This window comes from Olea europaea, unplaced genomic scaffold, assembly GCF_002742605.1.
Source record: "Olea europaea var. sylvestris unplaced genomic scaffold, O_europaea_v1 scaffold935, whole genome shotgun sequence".
Classification (NCBI taxonomy): domain Eukaryota; kingdom Viridiplantae; phylum Streptophyta; class Magnoliopsida; order Lamiales; family Oleaceae; genus Olea; species Olea europaea.
The window spans coordinates 53189-66648 of record NW_019267840.1 but is presented as its reverse complement, the minus strand read 5'-3'; the positions used below and the strand labels follow the sequence as shown (position 1 = coordinate 66648).

Sequence of the window (13460 nt, the reverse complement as noted above, 5' to 3'; positions counted from 1 at the left end):
TTATTGAAAAATATGAGATTTTAGGCACAATATAAAGTAATTGATCACAAATGCTCATGAACAATGCAATTTGCAGATTAAAGAAATTTCACTAAAATATGGAGAAAAAATACAAAAATTTTGTGTTTATAGATAATGGCTAACTTAATCTAAAATACAATGAAGAGCTAAATATATATAGGAGATGTTTCAAACTCCATAAGTAGAGTTATAAATGAAAATGAATGCTCAAAATGCATTAAAAGGCAAAAATGGGTTTGGGCTGGATGAGCCGTCGCTCGAGTGCCAATTTAGCACCAAGCAGACACAAGCTCTCTGCACAAAATTTTGACAACGTCGCTTGACGAGCTAACCAAAAAACGTTGAGAATTCCTTCATGGTCCATATCTTGATATTTTCAAGTCCAACACAAATTTCAACTCCTAATTAACTTCCAAATAGAATTTCAACTAGAATTTGTTAAATAGACTTCAAATAGAATTCCAAATAATCTTTCAAATAGAATTCAGGTTATACCCGAATTTTAAAAACTAGAAATGTCAACAAACGATAGTAACTTTAAACCGTGTTTGGCAATGTTTTAGTTAGATTAGGGGTCTGTTTGATTTTCATTCTTTGGTCACAAAAAATAAAAATATGACAGTTATACATTACATTAAGTCGTCATATTTGACTTTCTATCTCTTGTGTAAATCCTATAACGACTATATTTTTTATTCTCATTTTTAAAAAAATGGGAATCAAACGGGCTTTAGATATTGAATTTACAAAAAGTGGTAATCATAATCACGAGAGATAAAAAGTAGGTAAAATAGTAGATATCAAGAAATATGTGAATACAGATAGGGTTTAACCAACTTATAAATAATTATAAACGTTGCCAAACATGTAATTTTTTTAAATTGCTAAATTGTATTGCTTTTCAAAGTTTAGACTAGCATTTTTCAAATTATTTTACTCAACAGGAAAAATAAGATACCAAAACCACGGCACTCACCACCATGTGCCTCAAATCTCCGCCATTTATCTCAGTTGCCACCACCTTTTTCTTATTGGTCTTTTACTGAAAACTTGCTGAAATTCTGCAAATCGCCTTCTGTTTACTCCCTCACCTCCTTGCGTGTTTCTAAATGAATCGTCTTCTCTTTCTTCTTCTTTTCGCTCTCTCTATCTTCTCGGGTACAGATTACTCAGAACTCAACTTATTTTTTGTTAAATATTTGTTGTAATTTGATTTAATTGTGATTTCAATGTATAATTTCTTGTTGATTTTGAACACAGAGGCGCAATCGACGACGTTTAAGATAGTGAATAAGTGCCGCCACACAGTATGGCCCGGAATACTAACTGGCGCCGACAGGCCAGTGCTCAATCCTACTGGTTTCGTTCTCAAGAGCGGCAAATCAAGGACTCTCCAAGTACCCAGGTCCTGGTCGGGTCGGCTTTGGGGAAGGACCCACTGTTCTGGTGATCCCGCATCCGGGAAATTCACTTGCGCTACAGCTGACTGTGGCTCCGGCGAGGTGGAGTGTGCCGGCGCTGGCGCCATACCTCCCGCCACGCTTGCGGAATTCACTCTCAACGGTGACCAAGGTCTCGACTTTTATGATGTCAGCCTCGTCGATGGGTACAACGTGCCTATGCTGATTGTGGCCAAGGGAGGTACAAGAGGGGGATGCAGCGCTACTGGGTGCCTGATAGATCTGAACGGCGCCTGTCCGAGGGAGCTCAGTGTGTTCCGTGCGAATGGGAGCCGGACCCACGGCGTCGCGTGCAAGAGCGCGTGCGAGGCTTTTGGTGATCCGGCCTACTGCTGCAGCGAGGCATACAATACGCCGGATACTTGTCAACCCTCAGCCTACTCGCTCTACTTTAAGCACGCATGCCCCCGCTCGTACAGCTACGCCTATGATGATAAGACCAGCACGTTCACCTGTGCCTCCGCGGACTACTTTATCATCTTCTGCCCACTGCCATACACCAGGTAAATTTTCTGTCAAACTCTAGTCATACTTGTATGTTCTCCGAACTGTCTAAGCTGCTGCAGAGCTAATCTTAACCTTGATTGTGCTGGTGGTTCTAGTTCTTGGACACCATGTTTCACCGTGCTAGTTACGTGGGGGCAAACTTTGTTCGTTTATTTTTTTTCTCAATTTCCACTGGCAACTTTTATCGATTTTTTGTTTACATGTCTCCAATCAATGTAGTTAAATTTATTGTGCTACCTGTTTGTTCTAAAATAACATCCACCCAATATACGAGAGCCTCTGTAGCCCCCACTTCATTGTTAGTCTTGTTAATTTATAGTTGATCATGCCAGTGGATCTAACACTTGGACGATGATGTTTCACCGCACTAGTTATGTAGGGGCAATTTATTGTTTGTCTGGAGAGCAGGTGTTGCTGCCACTACATTGTTAGTTTTCATGCAAAATATCTATGTTTATGCGGTAGATGCTATGCTAGTTCCATGCCAAGATAGGTATATCAGATTCCTTAATAACGCTGAAATGTTAAAATTGCATAGGAGTTTATTTCATGGTTGAATTTGCACGACAAATTTTCTTAGAATGAATTTGATTTGACTTCTCCATGTTAGTTGGAGATCAACACTAGTGTACAACCATAATGGACTTTTTCCTACCAACACCAGCCATAATATATAGAGATTTTTTTGCCCTGGAGTTTCAGATGTATTCACATATTTCTATTTTGGCTGGAACCTGGTTTCTGTACCAGAGTTTCTTAGAACGAATCTGGTTTGACTTTTTAATGTTAGTTGGAGATCAACAATAGAGTGCAACCATGATAGAATTTCTCCAGCCAACGCCAGCTACTAAATATAGAGATTGTTTCTGCACTGGAATTTTGGATGTTATGTCCATGGGATCACCATTTTAGAGCTTCAAATCATGTATTAGAACAGTGTTATACAGTTCCCTGTATTACTTTATCAGCTAAACATAGTTGAATAATGATATTGCTAGTGTTTAGCACAATGAATGTAAACTCATAATTCTTTTTCTTAAGAGTACTATGAAAGGGTGAGTTGTTTGGTTGAAAAGTTTAATGAGTTATTTGATGAGTTCTTTTTTGTTGGAGATTGGTGTGGGTGTGGAGGACTCCACTATCTAGATGCACAGCTATGTATTTTCCATCTGACAACTACCTTTAATTTGAGTGGGCTTACTGCTCTTTTGGTTAAGAAAAAAAGGATGGTTCTTGCAGCAATTTAATCAAGTTGAAAACCTATTCTTGGTGTTTTGTGCCCATAATGTATACTCCAAAATGCTACTGCCCCAAAATAATTTGTTAAAAAATTGTAGAATCCTGACTACAACAGTGTGTGTGATAGTGTTGATATCTTAACCATAAGGTATTTCTGATACTGTTTACTAGCAAATGATTTCCATTTTAGCTTACTCCAAATAATGTGGCTATAACCTCCCACTTCAGGAACTCAATTAGATAGAGAGTATTAATACATTTTTCACTTTCTCTTTATATATTATATGTTACCAATTGATTTCGGAAACTTGATCTGAATGAAAATGATGCAGCCAGAAATTACTGGGCGCACACAAGGACACTGCAGAGTTGCCCCTGGTTAACAAAACTATGATGTACATTGGAAGGCACCGTACAGGTATACCATTGCAAGTTTTGGTTTATACTGTTTCTATTATGCTATTTGGCTGTTTTTACAAGTCTCTTTTCTTGCATTGGGTGGGTGATTTCAGGCTGATTACCTATTACTGTTGGTGAAGAGAAAAATGCATTCGACGAGTCTCAAAGCTGTACTAGCTTGCATTTACCCCCTGCAACTTGGGTTTAATTGTTCGAACTTCAGCCTGAGGATGACAAATGGCCCCGGTTATTTCTGTATATTAGCTTCCAGCTTTCTCTACTTCAGTTCCACTAGCTCATTAGATATGCTGCCGCTCTTTTTCTTAGTTATAGTTGTAAGTAGACACATCGGTTTTGCATGTGGTTGTGGAAAATGGGAAAGCATATGTTATTAAGCTGTTGGATTCCCTCAAAAGGAAAAAGAAAAACGTAAAAATTTCTCTAGTATGTGCAGTTTTCATTGGATAAAACTAGAAATTAGTCATTTTGGTTGCATTATTGAAAGAACCTCATAATCCAATTGTGCTGCCAAAAGGGAAATTATTCATTTTGTCCTTATTTGTCTCATATTTCATTTTCTTTACTTTTCTAGTATTGTCTTTGTATTATGCCTCCATGCTTGTATAAAAAATTTGACTCGTTCAATTGTTTGACCAGCAATGGTTTTTCGTGTTACCTTATCTGTTAAACCTCTGGATGAATAGCATCATGTTTCATATCTCATTCTAATATATGTGTCTAGAAAGATATTTGTCTTCTTTGTTTTTCTGAAAAGACTGAATAGTAAAGTGGTAATATTATTACAGATTAAGAATCTGGACGGTTTATCCTACGCATTTAGTTCAGGATCCTATATTGATAAAAAATAATAATAATAAAAAAAATAAAAATAATAATAATAATAATAATTTATTAGGACCTGCAGTGTTTTATTATTATTTTATTTTATTTTTTTTAAGAATCTGTGGTGTTTTTTAGGACTGGCGGAAATGAGTGTATCCCATGTCCAAGTGTGAATAGAGTGGCATGAATCTGTGGTGTTTCTTAGGACCTAGGACTATATTGGGATGGTATTCCCAATTGATGGTCTGTTTCTGCAAGTGCAGGCTGGGTGCAGTAGAAAACCAACTGGCATGGTAACTGAGAAGAAATTGGCTACCTTGCATAAGGTGTATGTACTAGGTAGTAAGGAGCAGGCTTTTAGCTGATACAGGAGTGGGTGAGATCGAAATTTGGTATGGTACCTTTTGCTCACATGGATAAAATAGTGGATTGATAACTTCAGATTGTCAAATGTGTCTAGGTTGATCTGTTGTGCCCACTAATCTTCGAATTCATTTTAAACTTGTTTTATATCACAGTTAGCATTTCATGCCAGCTCTATATCTTATATAACTCCTACAACATATTATGTGACATGCACGTCCAAGGAAATTGAAGGAATGATGAAGAGAAAGAGGACTAAAATTAAGTTGGAATTCACTCAGCTAGCTATCGAACAATTCTTATATGAAATTAATGATCACAAGAATAACCTCTATCTGCAATCACTGACTATTTTATTCTTCTTCCTTTGTTTTTGCTTTTATGATGCAAAAATTGTCTATGGATATAAGAGCAACTCCAATAGCTTCTTTAAAAGTGGAATACTCTCTATTTTAAAGAGTCAATCTTTAAAATTTTACTCCAAAAGACTCTTTAATTTAACATTTTAAAATAGAGAGTGGGTTAACTCTTCAAATTTGGAGAGCCAAACCTACCTCTTTATAATTTAATGCTTCAAAAGTTTCAACTTCCAATGCACAATTTATTGACTTAATTAAATAATATGGGCATATCTCAATATCTTTTCATTGAATCATTGCAAGGCTATTGGAGCTCTTTAAAGTTAAATGTTAAAAACCATAAATAGAAATTGGGAATGCTAAATTAAATGTTAAAAATAAAGAGGCTATTGGAGCACTTTAAAATTTTTGCTCTTTAAATTTATAGATGCTCTTTAAATTGTAGAATATGCTATTTAAAAGTAAAAAGTCTCTTGTAGATGCTCTAAGTTGTTGCTATAACTACAACTGAATATTCCAATGTTTGGTCTCATCATCTTGACAAAGCGAGAACGATGAATTTGCCGTTCTGTTTCCATATTTGACAATCACCTTATATTCGCCTAAAAATCCTCCGAAGCTAAATGAACCGTGATCATCTGTCTGTCCTTCCAAAACTCCAGTTTGCCACTCCTTCAAGAGGGAGTCAACAATGTTACCAGCTGGAAGGTTTTGAAAACTGTTGTCTGTTAGGCACATCTGGTAACACCCGTAAGGATGTAATGCTGTCCAAAGCATAATTCCTTTGATTGAAGGGTGTGAAAAACCTTCTCTCAACACTGCTTCTAGATATCTGGCCTGCAAATGAGTAACAAATGTAGTTCAGCGTCGACTTGAAATACAAATCTATTGTCTGGCGAGTTCTATATGTCAATTTTAGTACAAAGGCCATCAAGTAATTTGTTTTCTGACCTGTGTTTCGTGATCTAATGTTTTGCTGATATCGATCTCTGTGAGCCAGATGGGAAGTTCTAGGATAGCCAATTTGTCTAGCACTGCTCTGATTAGAGGAGGGTTTGGTACATTAAAGTGGCCCTCGAGGCCAATTCCATCCATTGACACTCCACCTTTCCCAAGTTCTCCTAACCTTGAAATGTAAGCATCAACTGTAGCATTCTGATCATCGCAAGTCTCTAACACATTGAATTCATTCATAAACAACCTTGCAAGTGGGTCTGATTTCTGGGCTGTTTCGAAAAATTGCAGACTAGCATTGGGGCCGAGTCTTTGCTCATAGAAATTGTAGTGAAGCATTTCATTGTCGACATCCCAGTGTATGAACTCATTCTTGTAGTGGTTCATTAAGCTTTGTATTCTAAATTTAACAGCAGTCTGAAGTTCAGGACCTGTGAGATTACGAACCCATGATGGAGTGAAGTTTGGATTCTCCCAGAAAATGTTATGCCCCCTGGCTATGATCTGGTTCCTTCTAACGAATTCTAGCATTTGATCTGGTATTGTATAGTTGACCACTCCGGGTTTAGGTTCAGTGGAGTACCATTTCAGTTCATCTTCAAACACCGCAGCATTGAACCTCTCAATGAACCATTTCTGCCAAAAATGTTGAAGTTAGACTTAGCCTCTAGAATATTAGTCAGTTTCCATACGGTATTCTTAGGCAAAGAAGCCTCGAGTGAATTTTGAATCTTGTATAATGTGCTTACCTGATATGGCAAATTTCCTAAAATTGTTTGTGCTATGGCAGATCCAAATGGAAAATCTCTGGAAATTTGCTCTACAACAATTGTAGCTCCTTGCAGCCTGTTTCCATCAACATCTGCTACGTGTAATATGGCCATTCGTTTTCTTTCCTGATTTTTTAAAATAATATAAGCATAGGCTAAAGTAGTTCACATTATCTGAAATTAACAAAGACAGCTCATCTTCCTTCTATATTTTGTGTTTAATTAGAAAACTTGAACCAAGAATATAGGTAGTCACAGTGTTTATGATTTGTTCTTGGTTTATTCTCCATTGTTGATCAGTGAATGGCTGCAGAGAAGCACTGGATATAGTTATACTAATCTGTCCCCCATCTACATTCTGCATAACATGAGGAAAAAATGTCAAAAGATGCATCAGTAATTTTATTAATTTTTTTCCCCCATAAATTAGCAGATTCATAAAGACTCGTCTACCTGAAAATATATGAGAGCATGACTCGCTGGGGAATCCAAGACAAATCCACCTTTCAGAAATGACCAGCAGCCTAGCTTGGCATTAACAGTTCCCATACAGTTAAACGTATTGTTATCTGTTGTCACTCTTGCCTTTATCACAGCTGAATCTGCACCGTTTATCGTAACCCAACCTGTTGATCACCACCATATATGACAGGATTTGTATTTCGGATTAGTACTGGACTAAAGATATCATTGAATATTTGAAAATCTCACCAAGTGTTTCTGCTGAACTTAACTGGAAAAGGAGTAGATTGTGTTTCCAGTGAGATTGTACAACACAAAAGCAGGGGATTTTAAAGCAGTTCTTGACAAGCTGATGTTATTGTGGATTTGTTGAGCCTGATTCTTGATGATTCCTCCTTTGTAGAGTGGATCCTCTGGCAATAATTTGCACTGATACAGATGAAAGAAGAATAGACTATTTAATGACTTCTTTAGTTCTAGATGGTGTAGAGTAGGAAAAAGAGCTAAAATCTTGTCTATTGTAGTGGAACAATACTATAGAGTATTATGCATACATCTAAGGATGAGAAGAACGGTACAGTGAAGTTACCTTAGTGTAAGCAGTGTAATCATATATGGGGCCATCTGCCAAAAGAAGAAGATGAACCCAAGTCAGCGGCAGTTATTTATGCACTAAATCGCGCACACAGACATGTTGAGAGAGGAAGGGAGAGAGAGAACCATAAGCTGCTAATGGAGATCCCATACGGAGGGAAAATCCCAAGAACAAAATGAATAGATGGTTTTTCATACTTTCTGCTTAAACATTAACTGCAGCAGAAACCTTTATTTCACCTAGTGTTTTACAGTTTTGAAGAACGAATATGGATGACAAGGCTTATAAATAACGACGTGCTACTAGAGAGAATAATGGGACTGAAACAAAAGACATTTCCACGTTTTTACCAGTTATTTAATTCAATCCTGACAGGTGTTTGGAATGTGTAGGGAATTGTAACTTGAACGTTAATTTGCCTAAAACTGTCTTTGTTTTTATTTTAGTTTTGGACTTTGTCCTTTCTTCCACGTTCCTGAATTAACAATTTACAGTTAAATAAATCATATCTCGTCTTTAAAGTTTTAATTGGTTCGTCGAACCTCGTCTGATGATCAAACAAGCTCGTCACCAGAATTCATTCCTTCAATGCTGCTGCTACTACGTTATGCCAATTTTATGGTCATGTATACTTTTTTCTTTGTCTGGCATCAGCACCAGTTTTGTACTTTAGCTCTATGGTTTGCAATTTTTATTCCCTTCAACACAAAGAAATTGCCGTGCCAAATGCGCTAAGATTAATCGTAATGAAATAACCTCTAATTTGTTGTGTAATTTGCTCACATATCGTAAAATGAATACGTTTGTAGGTAGAATTTCAATTCTGTATAATTATACTGGGTACATTGCTTGTTTTATTTCAATTGAATGTTGAAATTCCTGGTTTCTTCACCTTGACTAACAGAGAATGTTGATTTCACTATTTTGTTGCCATACTTGGCTGTCACCTTGTATTCACCCAAGAAAGCAAAGAAACTGTATGAACCGTACTTGTCCGTTTCACCTTCCAAAATCCCGGTTTGCCACTCTTTTAGGAGCTTGTCGACAGTGTCACCTGCCGGCAGGTTATTGAAGTCGTTATCAGTTAGGCACATTTGGTAACAACTGTTTTGGCGGAGGGCCGTCCAGAGTATTATCCCATTGACAGCAGGATGTGAAAAGCCTTCTCTTAAAACTTCTTCTAGATAAATTGCCTGTCCAGAAAACAATGATCAAACTTATAAATTTTGAATTTTTGACAGCATATGCAATGCCAAGTACGAGAATAGTATAATCGAGTCATGCAAAAGAGACACGTAAGTAGGACAGTGTCCCCGGTTTTTGAGCCGGCATGCCTAAATTTATCCGGGATAAAATGGTTTATGTTTTCTGACCTGACTTTCTTTGCTAAATTGTTTGCTGATATCAACTTCTGTTAACCAAATTGGAAGGCCGAGAGTGGCCAATTTGTCAAGGATAGCCCTCATGAGAGGAGGGTTTGGTACATCAAAATGGCCCTGAAGTCCAATTCCATCCATTGTTACACCACCTTGCTTTAGCTCTGTCATTCTTGATATGTACGTATCCACTGTGGAATTGACATCATTGCAAGTTTCCACCACATTATATTCATTCATGAAAAGTGTGGCTAATGGATCTATTTGATGAGCCTTCTCAAAAAACTGCAGGGTGGCGTTCGGCCCAAGCCGTTGCTCATAAAAGTCAAAATGAAGCATTTCATTACTAACATCCCAGTGAATGAATTCTTCTTTGTATCTGCTCATTAGACTTTGTATTCTGGAGGAGACAGCAGATTGCAGTTCAAGACTTGTTAGGTTAAGAATCCATTGTGGTGATGACTTGGGGTTCTCCCAGAAGATATTGTGGCCTCTCGTGATTATCTGATTTGCTCGAACAAATTCGAGCATCTGGTCAGGTATCGTGTAGTTAACATGCCCCGGCTTGGGTTCTGTTGCATCCCACTTGAGCTCATTTTCGAAAACTGCTGCATTGAATCTTTCTGTAAACCATTTCTGAAAAAATAAGGGAACTAATTTGATGAGCTTGGGATAGAGTATTTGCATTGCAAACTAGCAGGATTTTAAAGTTTGATGACACCAATATGAAACCTTGCTATAAAGTGAATGATATCTTGTGCTTATAAGAACCATACAGACCTGATAGCGTGAATTTCCGATGATAGTCTTAGCTATAGCAGATCCAAATGGGAAATCTTTTGAAACTTGCTCTACTGTAATTTCGGCCCCTGGCAATTTGGCTCCCTGCCTGTCTGATACATGGATTATAACTGCACGCTTCCTTTCCTGAATTAGATAAGGAGCACGATGTCAGAGCCTCAGAGGTTTCAAGGTATAAATGTTTCACTACAGAATCTTCTCCGATTGATGATGGATAAGGGGAATCTGGGTTATCTTCATGTTCTTGTGTTCTCTTCTTCATTATACTAAGCAAGTCTTTAGTATTGAAAACTGGTCTACCTTGTAGATTTTAGTCTGCTGATTCAACGGCTTGGGTTCTGTTGCATCCCACTTGAGCTCATTTTCGAAAACTGCTGCATTGAATCTTTCTGTAAACCATTTCTGAAAAAATAAGGGAACTAATTTGATGAGCTTGGGATAGAGTATTTGCATTGCAAACTAGCAGGATTTTAAAGTTTGATGACACCAATATGAAACCTTGCTATAAAGTGAATGATATCTTGTGCTTATAAGAACCATACAGACCTGATAGCGTGAATTTCCGATGATAGTCTTAGCTATAGCAGATCCAAATGGGAAATCTTTTGAAACTTGCTCTACTGTAATTTCGGCCCCTGGCAATTTGGCTCCCTGCCTGTCTGATACATGGATTATAACTGCACGCTTCCTTTCCTGAATTAGATAAGGAGCACGATGTCAGAGCCTCAGAGGTTTCAAGGTATAAATGTTTCACTACAGAATCTTCTCCGATTGATGATGGATAAGGGGAATCTGGGTTATCTTCATGTTCTTGTGTTCTCTTCTTCATTATACTAAGCAAGTCTTTAGTATTGAAAACTGGTCTACCTTGTAGATTTTAGTCTGCTGATTCAACCTCCATTGCTCTGCAGTGAATGGCTGCAGAGAAGCGCTTGCAATCTCTATGTCGAGATCTCTGCCAGCTGAATCCTGTTAAACCGAAGAGCAGGAAGGTTTAAATGAAAACGCAAGTCTAATGTTTTTTAACTTGTATTTCTAATTCTGAAAAATTATTACTCCTACCTGAAGATTTAACTCAGATAATTTTGATGATGATGTCAATACAAATCCACCCTTGAGAAATGACCAGCAACCTTGCTTGGCTATAACGGTTCCTATGCAACTTAGGGTAGTTTCTTCTGTCATAAGACTAGCCCTTATGAGAGCTGAATCTGCATTGTTTATCTTGATCCATACTGTTCTCATTCAGTTCCTTTCCTGAATTAGATAAGGAGCACGATGTCAGAGCCTCAGAGGTTTCAAGGTATAAATGTTTCACTACAGAATCTTCTCCGATTGATGATGGATAAGGGGAATCTGGGTTATCTTCATGTTCTTGTGTTCTCTTCTTCATTATACTAAGCAAGTCTTTAGTATTGAAAACTTGTCTACCTTGTAGATTTTAGTCTGCTGATTCAAACTCCATTGCTCTGCAGTGAATGGCTGCAGAGAAGCGCTTGCAATCTCTATGTCGAGATCTCTGCCAGCTGAATCCTGTTAAACCGAAGAGCAGGAAGGTTTAAATGAAAACGCAAGTCTAATGTTTTTTAACTTGTATTTCTAATTCTGAAAAATTATTACTCCTACCTGAAGATTTAACTCAGATAATTTTGATGATGATGTCAATACAAATCCACCCTTGAGAAATGACCAGCAACCTTGCTTGGCTATAACGGCTCCTATGCAACTTAGGGTAGTTTCTTCTGTCATAAGACTAGCCCTTATGAGAGCTGAATCTGCATTGTTTATCTTGATCCATACTGTTCTCATTCAGTTGTAGCTTAGTTATTTAAGTAACTGTGATATGAAAATGTTTGAATGAAACCGAACAAGGTAAATATACCTGAAAAACAATATCTGTTGCCCACGGTGAGGTTTTGCAACAAAAATGTCGGGTAAGAAACTTGATCTCCATTATCCATAATACTTCGTAGGAAACTCGGAACTTGATCTTTGAGGATTCCACCGTTGTAAAGTGGCTCCTCAGGGTGCAGTTTACACTGCACAGTATTAGGACAGAGAAAGTTAAAATCCTTGTTCACTAAATGGTATATACTGATTGAAAGAAGAATAGCCTGCTTTTGCACTTACTTGTGTATAAGCAGAAGAGTCGTAAAGCGGCCCATCTGCAATAAACACGTCGTAAATGAAAAAGAAAATTCTAAAAAGCCACATAGAAAGAGGGGAAGAGAGTACCATAGCACAAAACCAGGCAACTGCTAAAGAAGAGGAGCAACAACAGAGAGCTAAAGAATGTAAGGTACTGCATGCTCTTTGATTATCTGCTTAAAATTCTGAGTTGCAGAAACACCCGATTCGGCTTAAACTCAGCCACACACAAAACCTAGGCAGGGCTTGGCATCACAAGAGAAACAGTAATGTGTTTCTGAGAAAAACTGCGTCAATTCACATACTGATATGGGCTACTTCCATAGTTTATATACAAGACATTGCAGCAATTTTTTCTTTATAAGCAGAAATTCTCTGGCTGATAGTTAATTTAACTGCAGTTGACAAAATCTGCTCCTCAAGTAATTTTCACACGTGACACGTACTGCCAACTTGATTTAAGATTAAACAAAATCCCCAGAAATTACATGCATAAAGTAATGATCTTGGACTTAAGGGTGTTTGGCTAAGCTTAACAGTAAGTAAAGATAAAGTAAGATTTTATACTGAACTTTTAAGAAACCTCAAACATTGCTGGCAAAAATAGTTAAAAAGTAACTTTGAAGCTTAGCGAAACATGATCTTTGTGTGAAGTAATATGAAAATGTCAGAATCTAGAATAATAAGGAAATACCGTAACGTTTAAGGATATACATTAACAATTTTGTGTCACTTTTTCAGTTAAAATTTGGAACTGAAAAAGCCTATTCCCAAAACTTAATTATCAATTCATTCTCGTGACTGCCTGAACAAGTCAAGAATGTACCTTTGGCGGCATGTGAGTTGGCATCCGCACAACATAAGACACTTAAAAAGGCAATTCGCTCGGTTCCAAGGTGATGTGTTTTCAGAAATTAAATAATTTATTATTATTATTATTATTATTTTTTTTTTTTGTTGATAATATGTGGGTCTATAATATGTTTTGAGGGACGTTTTTAATAAGTAAAATGGCATTGTCAACATTTTGTGGTCTAATACAGCATGTCAAACGTAGACTGAAAGAAGTGCGGGAATAAGAGTGGCATCTCGTAAAGCGAATTTTGATATGTTGGGGAAAGGGATAGAAATCATGAAAGTATATGCCTTCATTTCTAAATGTT

At 37.3% G+C, this 13460-nt stretch overlaps 3 protein-coding genes across 5 annotated transcripts; 1 reads left to right on the top strand and 2 right to left on the bottom strand.

Annotated features, from left to right (window-relative positions):
• The first annotated feature begins 942 nt into the window (after positions 1 to 942).
• Positions 943 to 4193, top strand: LOC111392488 (thaumatin-like protein 1b). Its single transcript, XM_023017841.1, has 4 exons — positions 943 to 1179; positions 1282 to 1984; positions 3560 to 3645; positions 3740 to 4193. Exons 1-4 carry the CDS (start codon positions 1131 to 1133, stop codon positions 3742 to 3744), a joined length of 843 nt encoding a protein of 280 aa, XP_022873609.1. The 5' UTR covers positions 943 to 1130; the 3' UTR covers positions 3745 to 4193.
• Positions 4194 to 5617: 1424 nt separating this feature from the next.
• LOC111392489 (anti-sigma-I factor RsgI6-like) lies at positions 5618 to 7734 on the bottom strand. 2 transcript variants are annotated; one of them, XM_023017842.1, is made up of 5 exons: positions 7369 to 7575; positions 7172 to 7273; positions 6895 to 7041; positions 6143 to 6781; positions 5618 to 6028 (listed from the first exon to the last, which is right to left on the bottom strand). In XM_023017842.1, the coding sequence occupies exons 1-5, from the start codon at positions 7462 to 7464 to the stop codon at positions 5693 to 5695; spliced, it is 1320 nt and encodes a 439-aa protein (XP_022873610.1). In that variant the 5' UTR covers positions 7465 to 7575; the 3' UTR covers positions 5618 to 5692. The 2 variants fall into 2 exon arrangements, with proteins under 2 accessions (XP_022873610.1, XP_022873611.1); XM_023017843.1 differs by adding an exon at positions 7650 to 7734 and having other exon boundaries at positions 5831 to 6781; positions 7369 to 7541.
• Positions 7735 to 8716: 982 nt separating this feature from the next.
• On the bottom strand, positions 8717 to 12957 carry LOC111392491 (anti-sigma-I factor RsgI6-like). Of its 2 annotated transcripts, XM_023017844.1 has the most exons (8): positions 12385 to 12957; positions 12280 to 12314; positions 12032 to 12188; positions 11770 to 11948; positions 11017 to 11118; positions 10696 to 10842; positions 9346 to 9984; positions 8717 to 9165 (listed from the first exon to the last, which is right to left on the bottom strand). In XM_023017844.1, the coding sequence occupies exons 1-8, from the start codon at positions 12455 to 12457 to the stop codon at positions 8827 to 8829; spliced, it is 1671 nt and encodes a 556-aa protein (XP_022873612.1). In that variant the 5' UTR covers positions 12458 to 12957; the 3' UTR covers positions 8717 to 8826. The 2 variants fall into 2 exon arrangements, with proteins under 2 accessions (XP_022873612.1, XP_022873613.1); XM_023017845.1 differs by lacking the exons at positions 11770 to 11948; positions 12032 to 12188; positions 12280 to 12314; positions 12385 to 12957 and adding an exon at positions 11212 to 11394.
• Between the last annotated feature and the right edge of the window lie 503 nt (positions 12958 to 13460).

What these genes read in the sequence shown, in the direction of transcription:
- LOC111392489 (XM_023017842.1), bottom strand. Translation starts at nt 7,464, where the DNA reads ATGGGAACTGTTAATGCCAAGCTAGGCTGCTGGTCATTTCTGAAAGGT. An exon ending in ATGCTCTCATATATTTTCAG is followed by an intron (nt 7,274 to 7,368) that starts GTAGACGAGTCT and finishes CATGTTATGCAG; the next exon opens with AATGTAGATGGGGGACAGAT. An exon ending in TAGGAAATTTGCCATATCAG is followed by an intron (nt 6,782 to 6,894) that starts GTAAGCACATTA and finishes CATTTTTGGCAG; the next exon opens with AAATGGTTCATTGAGAGGTT.
- LOC111392491 (XM_023017844.1), bottom strand. Translation starts at nt 12,457, where the DNA reads ATGCAGTACCTTACATTCTTTAGCTCTCTGTTGTTGCTCCTCTTCTTT. An exon ending in ACTCTTCTGCTTATACACAA is followed by an intron (nt 12,189 to 12,279) that starts GTAAGTGCAAAA and finishes AATACTGTGCAG; the next exon opens with TGTAAACTGCACCCTGAGGA. An exon ending in CAACAGATATTGTTTTTCAG is followed by an intron (nt 11,949 to 12,031) that starts GTATATTTACCT and finishes GAATGAGAACAG; the next exon opens with TATGGATCAAGATAAACAAT.
- LOC111392488 (XM_023017841.1), top strand. Translation starts at nt 1,131, where the DNA reads ATGAATCGTCTTCTCTTTCTTCTTCTTTTCGCTCTCTCTATCTTCTCG. An exon ending in CGCTCTCTCTATCTTCTCGG is followed by an intron (nt 1,180 to 1,281) that starts GTACAGATTACT and finishes TTTTGAACACAG; the next exon opens with AGGCGCAATCGACGACGTTT. An exon ending in TGCCCACTGCCATACACCAG is followed by an intron (nt 1,985 to 3,559) that starts GTAAATTTTCTG and finishes AAAATGATGCAG; the next exon opens with CCAGAAATTACTGGGCGCAC.